Raw genomic sequence first — 7,073 nt, 5'->3', positions numbered from 1 at the left:
CTTTAGAAATACAAATGGCAAAAATCGAGAGACTTCAGTTTCCGGCCTTGGAAGTAACTGAGGCGAACTACACAGCATAGGTTACAAACATGGAGCTTCATCTAGATTCTGAGAAAATACTCGAAAGATAACCAAAAGAAAATTACTCTCCCCCATGCACTCGATGAGTGGAAAAATCTACGATTTCAAGATTTTGAAAAGGTGGAAACGTACAATTCCGCTATATTGAGGATAGCGGCGCAATTAGATTATTGCGGTAAGCCTGTGTCGGAAGCAGAAATGCTCGAGAAAACTTACCAAACGTTCCACAAAAATCATTATGTTCTACAAGAACAATATAGTAATTGTGGGTATACGAGGTTCTCTAAACTCGCTGTGGCGCTGATAATAGCGGAGAGAAATATTGAACTCCTCGTTAAAAACCACAATGCCTGACGTTGTTTTCTATATATACGAACGTTTTCGTTCGTTGTAACTCGCCCCCTGAGGAGTTCATTATTTCTCTCCGCTATTATAAGCGTCACAGCGAGTTCAGAGAACCTCATATACACACAATTTCTATATTGTTCTTGTAGAACATAATGATTTTTATGGAACGTTTGGTAAGTTTTCTCGAGCATTTCTGCTTCCGACACAGGCTTACCGCAATAATCTAATTGCGCCGCTATCCTCAATATAGCGGAATTGTACGTTTCCACCTTTTCAAAATCTTGAAATCGTAGATTTTTCCACTCATCGAGTGCATGGGGGAGAGTAATTTTCTTTTGGTTATCAAACCTCTCCTTCAGAGCTTTCCAAAGATCTAAGGGATCTTTGGTTCTCGCATAATCATGCGTAAGATTTTCATCTAGATGCCTTCTCAGAAATATCACAGCCCTAGCCTTTTCATGAGAGGTTGATATATTGCTTTCCTTTATTGTTTCGAGTATTTTATCAGAATCTTGATGAAGCTCCATGTTTGTAATCCATGCCGTGTAGTTCGCCCCAGTTACTTCCAAGGCCGGAAACTGAAGTTTCTCGATTTTTGCCATTTGTATTTCTAAGCACATAAATAAAAATTATTAGAATATTATTAATATTAAAAGGAACCGTTTACATTAATCATGCAAGCAATTACAAGGAGAGACAATGTAAAGAAAAATAAACCGATATCCATTTTAAATTCACTCGGAGTAAATTCTCCAACGAATAAACCATAAATAGAAACACAAATAAAAATTTCACATCAAATCAAAAAACCGCGAATCATCTTTCTTGAAATGAAAAAATCGGAGGAGAGCGATTTGAAAATATTTGAGAGAAGAAGAAATGTTTTGGATGAGAAAATGGAGTGAAAATGAGTTGCATTTATGGATGAAAATCACTGTTCATGACCGTTGGAAAAAGAGAAAAATTTTGAAATTTTTTTTTGTGACCGTTGGGGTTAAATCGGGTGTACCAAAAAATCAATCCGAAAATATCGTATTAAACAGTTAATCAAATCTATAAAATTTCATAAAAATTAATAAATGTAAAAATTGTGGCAATGGAATATTTATGTTATGACAACAAATCATGCGACGGCTCAGCCGGTCAATGCAGAGTAATAAATAAATTATACGGCGGCTCGGCCGACCAATTAACAATAAATAGAATATAAGGCGGCTCGGCCGACCAATAAATTAATTAAATTACTAATTAATAATATAGGTGGTATTCTGGCCATTATAACATGATATAAATAATAGTAGATGCGGTATACCGACCACAGAGTGATCGTGCTGATAACGTGTTATGAAATAACTTATAATTTATAGTATCGTGAAATTTAAATAAGAGTAGAATTTAATACTGGAGAACGATCGTGCTGATAACGTGTTATAAAATAACTTATAATTTTATAGTATTGAGAAATTTAAATAAAATTTTATACCCGCAGAGATGGGATAACACTGATATATGATAAATAACGAAAGATAAAGATTACTATAGAGAGAGAAGAGAGATGTCAGAGGGCGAGTTACGACGTATATATAGAAAAGAAATTTACTGTGCAAATAATGCAGCGGTCCCACATCTTTTATATTTTCAACACTTTCGGCCCTTTTCTTTCTGACTTTCGTAACATCTACAACTTAATTTAGTTTTATGAATTTTTTTTCACAAATTCCTTCTCTTCTATCTAACCTCTTCTATGTAACTTTTTAGATAAAGAAAATCGGACAAAATAGTGTCCGCTTGGTTGATCCATGCAATTGGACCCTACGTTGTATTTTTTTGTTTTTTTTTGGTAATCCGTTGTATTTTTCTTGTTATGTTTAAAGAAGATGATTAACCTTAATGTTCAGAGCTAATTTTCAGTTTTAACAAAAGATGAAAACAAGAAAATAGTCGGCGATATTACAAAAAAAAAAAAAAAAAAAAAAAAAAAAAAAAAAAAAGAAAAAAAAAATCGGCGACTCACCTCGGACGCAGAGGACTCTCTTTGTGGTGGCTGTACGCAAGCTGCACATAGTCTCCGACTTGTACGGACACGGAGGATGTGTTTTTCTCGACGAACTTGTTGACTAGAGCCGCTCCTGTTGTCTTCGGCGACGGAGTTCGGCTGCCGGCGGCCACCAGCTCTTCCGGCAACGATACTATAGCTACACTAAATATTCCCAACATTTTCTCTCTTCTCTGATATTAAAAAATTAGAACCTCAATATCCACAAGAAAAGAGAAAAAACTAGTCTACTAGAAAATTAAAACTTTGAGTTACTTCTCTGTTAGATATCGGACGACATGAAGGTTCGATGACAAAAGCGAGAGATGTCGCTGATTAATATAGGAGGAATGATGAAGGATATCATGGGCAATTTCGTCATTTAAAGATGATCTGAATCTTCTATTGGTTCTTTGTTTTTTTTTTAAGTTTCTTACATCGAAATTACGTCAATAATACGTAGGGTCCTACACAAAGGAGATAGGATCATTCTCGAGCGTTAGATTCTAGTTTTCTGTGGGACCAAAACTTGCCATTTGTCGTCTCTTGTCTTTTTTTTTCAAATAGACAAACAACTATGTAGTTAACTGAAAATTTACTCCAATAATAAAGGGAGAATTGGCGAAGTAACACTAATGGGAGAAGAATTGAGAAACTAACCAAAGGAAAATCTGACAGTGCGGATGTGACAAGTTAGAGCAGTTTTGGACCCTTTTCTCCTTTGGTAGCGCGTATGCGTGAGAGTAGCTCACACAGTTATTTGCATTCTGTCCATACTGACCCCTACAAATGTACACCTATTTACTCTGCTCAGTCAAATCGGTAACCTAACACTTACATCAGTAATTAATTGAACTACGTTTCCCGCTTAAAACTTTGTGTGGCTATTAACACAGATATTTTTCATTTAAGGCATATATTCTATTCTGCAAGTTCAGCATAGAAGAGTTTCAGAAACATGGCAGCAGATGCAGACAACGGAGCACTTAATACGGAAACAAATGAAGTTGAGGTAAATCGATAACTTTCACCATAGTTTGCATTAAATGGATCTGATGGGAATCGGGTAGGGTTGTATATGTTGGTGTGCTTATATAAGTGAGAATAGCTTAGATCTGGTGGGGATGGTTTTGAAGCTTTCTGTACTACTCCATACAATAATAATAGAAAAGTATGAATCTAACATATTTTTCTTTTACGCGTCAACAGATATTTCCACAGGACAAGGTTCGCATTCTAACGGGTCAATGGGTCCGCGAACTCGATGGTCGCTGGATATTTGACCAGAAGTTTGAAGCAGATCATATGTGGATCCAACTCAAATCTGGACTCCCATTTGAGGAGTTGGTTGACATGGTGAAGACACGGGTGGGTATGGAAACAAAAAACACTTCGGTGAAATTATCTTATCAATACCCCGCATGGCTTGAGATTGACGACGGAGATGGCTCAACCCCTCAGTTCATAAGCGATGACTATGAAGTTGAACAATTCATTCAAATGCGGAGGAAAATTGAAGAGGTGAACTTGTGTGTCTCCATAGCACAAGTTGTAGATGTTGTCGGAACACAGGGAAAACCTGACGGCGGAGACGATCAGCATGGGACACCAGGCGGTTGTGAGGATCCCATAGAAGAGGGTGGCGTAGGGTCATATTCAGAGGACGCATGGCACGATTTCGCAATGTCTGATACCCCACTCACATGCCCCCCACTAAAAGAAACGGTCGGAACAATGACTATAGAGGAACCGGGTAATACTATTCCATATTACCGTGGCGGAATAACAATACGCGAACCTTCAATAATACGTCTTCAAAGTCCTCGTCTGCGCGACACCAATAAGGGGAAGGGTATAGCCGTCGACCAAAGAGGGGACATAGATTGTGATGAAGATGATTGTGAGGTCCCAGGGAGGGCTACTCGACGAAGCCCAGCATGGGAACACGAAGAGAGCAGTCGTAACGTACGACGACAACTTTTCCCCCCACATGTTCCTGAAGAGAACAATGAACAGCACGGGGTCTCATCTGAAGAGACAGAGCCTGAAACCCTACCGCAAGAGCTCCCAGTTGAGCAATACAACATTTGGAATCGATTCCAAGATGCATTATTTGAAATGTTGAACGACATAACGGGTGAGCCAGCTCTGTTTGGTCGCGATGCTCCCCCCGTCATTGATACCATCGGTCGAGATGGTACGTACTATACTATTTCTTATATATGGAATAGTTTGGTCACTACGATATGCAAGGATTGATCAAGTCTGATGAGTCTTAACATAGGCTTATGTGTTTATTTCGCAGGCGTTGATGGTGCGTTAGAAGATGTGCGCTACGAAGGGGATGGTATATTCGTAGGACGAGTCTTCAAGTCTAAGAGTGATTGCAAAATTAAAATTGCAATTTATGCAATAAACCGCAAATTTCACTTCCGCACCCGAAGATCAACGCCAAAATTTATGGTCCTCGTTTGTGTTGCCGAAGAATGTCCTTGGAGGGTATATGCGGTGAAGCTGGATGGGTCAGGAAATTTCCAAATACGCCAAGCAACATTAAAGCATTGTTGTACGGTTGATGCAAGAAGGAACTATCACCGGCTCGCTACAACGCAAGTTATTGGTGAACTGATGCAGTCACGTTATGTGGGCATTAAGAAAGGTCCAACTCCAGATGGTATCAGGAAAATGTTACTTGATGAGTACCATGTAAACGTGTCATATTGGAAAGCATGGAGGGCCAGGGAAGTTGCGATGGAAGGTTCCCTCGGGTCAATGGCTGGAAGTTACGCTCTCTTGCCTGCATATATGGGTCTACTTCAAACAACCAACCCAGGAACAATTTGTATTCTGGAGAACACCGAGTTGGATGTTGGTGGTATCATGTTTAAGTACGCCTTCATAGCGTATGGTGCATCAGTTGCAGGGTACCAATACATGCGGAAAGTCATTATGATTGACGGAACAAGTCTTAAAGGGCGATATGGAGGTTGCCTACTATCTGCATGTGCCCAAGATGCAAATTTTCAAATATTCCCTCTTGCCTTTGGAGTGGTCGATAGTGAAAATGATTCTGCATGGGAGTGGTTTCTCCAAAAGCTTAGCACCTTTGTCGTGGATTCCGCAGAAGTGGTTTTTATATCAGACCGCCATGGAAGCATTTACACGGGATTGAAAAAGGTTATTTACCAAAATTTGTTTACTATACGTTATGTATATAGTATATAGAATAGGCCTGTAACATAAGGTTTTTCAGGTTTACCCGACTGCACATCATGCAGCGTGCACTGTCCATCTATGGAGGAACATAAAAGCTCGGTTCAAATCCAAACGTCTTGCAGGAATGATGGGCGCTGCTGCTCGAGCGTTTACAATCTCTGAGTTTAACAAGAGGTTTATTGAAATTCAGAAGGTCCATCCTGGGTGTGCTGCATATCTTGTGGATATAGGTTGGCCGTCATAATGTTTATATATTATAGTAAACTATACTATGTCGTGGTCAGAAATAGTATAGTAATATTTGTTTTCATCTTACTTACTAGGTTTCACGCACTGGACCCGCGCACATTTCAGTGGTGTTCGGTACAACATAATGGATTCCAATATTGCGGAGTCCTGGAACGCAGTTCTTAAAGAAGCAAGAGAATTCCCACTTATCTCAATGTTCGAATACATTCGAACAACGGTGATGACTTGGTTTGCTATCCGGCGCCAGAAGGCTGGACGCCAAGCAGGGACATTGACACCAAAGGTTAGGAAGATGGTGGAAGCAAACTTTGAAGCCTCTACCTGCCTTTCTGTGCGCCCAATTAACGAGATGGAGTTTCAAGTTCAAGCCACTGAAGGGTCGTGTTACATGGTTAACCTTCTAGGCGGAACTTGCACATGCAACGAGTTCCAGGAATTAAGGATCCCATGCAAACATGCTATTGCTGCTGCTGGAAGAGCTAACATCCCAACTGATTCAATGGTTGCAACGGCCTATAATGCAGAGACTTGGACCCGTGGGTTTGAGGAAAGTATTTACCCTGTCCCAGCTGTGGGTGCTATCGAAATAGGGGGTTCAATGACTGGAAAGTTGTTACCGCCAGCTATGAGGAGGCCACCTGGCCGTCCAAGAAAGCTAAGGATTATGTCACAGGGAGAGGATAAGGTAAAACCATAAGTACTTTTGATAGACTATACTAGTACTTGTGTATAGTATAGCAAACTGATACCGAAAATCATGATGTTTTGTTAGCGTTCTGGAAATCGTCAAGGGCGTCGCTGCAGACGTTGTAGGAGGGAAGGCCACAACAAGGCCTCCTGTCGCACCGCCATCTAAAGAAGCAGCATAGTACTGGGCAAATGAAGGTGGTCAAGGAAGTATGTTTTTGTGACCGGGCCTAAATAATGTAAGCAGTCATCTGAAAAGGATGGCGTGCATGGTTTGCAGTCAACTTTTATGGTGAACATGTGTTGAATATGTTCGTATATAACAACAGTTGTTGTATACGCTCTTATTTACGACTATACCATGTAGTTAGGCTGGCAGCAGTAGTAAATAGTATGGAACTGCTGGTGTTGATATGGTTGCCCTTATGTAAACCTTCATCTTTTGTTGTGATATAAA

General features: G+C 39.9%; 1 protein-coding gene across 4 annotated transcripts in view; it reads right to left on the bottom strand.

The window, feature by feature from the left end:
- The window catches only part of LOC106334447 (stem-specific protein TSJT1-like), a 7,581-nt gene extending 4,739 nt beyond the window's left edge, over positions 1 to 2,842 (bottom strand). Inside the window, exons 1-2 of one of the 4 annotated variants that reach the window (XM_013772727.1) lie at positions 2,741 to 2,842; positions 2,444 to 2,658 (exon numbers count right to left, since the gene is read on the bottom strand). In XM_013772727.1, the coding sequence (XP_013628181.1) occupies positions 2,444 to 2,646 (203 nt within the window). In that variant the 5' untranslated portion in view covers positions 2,647 to 2,658; positions 2,741 to 2,842. Of the gene's footprint in view, positions 1 to 2,443 lie in introns of all 4 variants that reach the window. The other 3 variants (XM_013772728.1, XM_013772729.1, XM_013772730.1) reach the window with 3 other exon arrangements.
- Between the last annotated feature and the right edge of the window lie 4,231 nt (positions 2,843 to 7,073).

Source organism: Brassica oleracea, chromosome C3 (genome assembly GCF_000695525.1).
Source record: "Brassica oleracea var. oleracea cultivar TO1000 chromosome C3, BOL, whole genome shotgun sequence".
Taxonomy (NCBI): domain Eukaryota; kingdom Viridiplantae; phylum Streptophyta; class Magnoliopsida; order Brassicales; family Brassicaceae; genus Brassica; species Brassica oleracea.
This window is presented reverse-complemented; position numbering and strand designations above follow the sequence as displayed.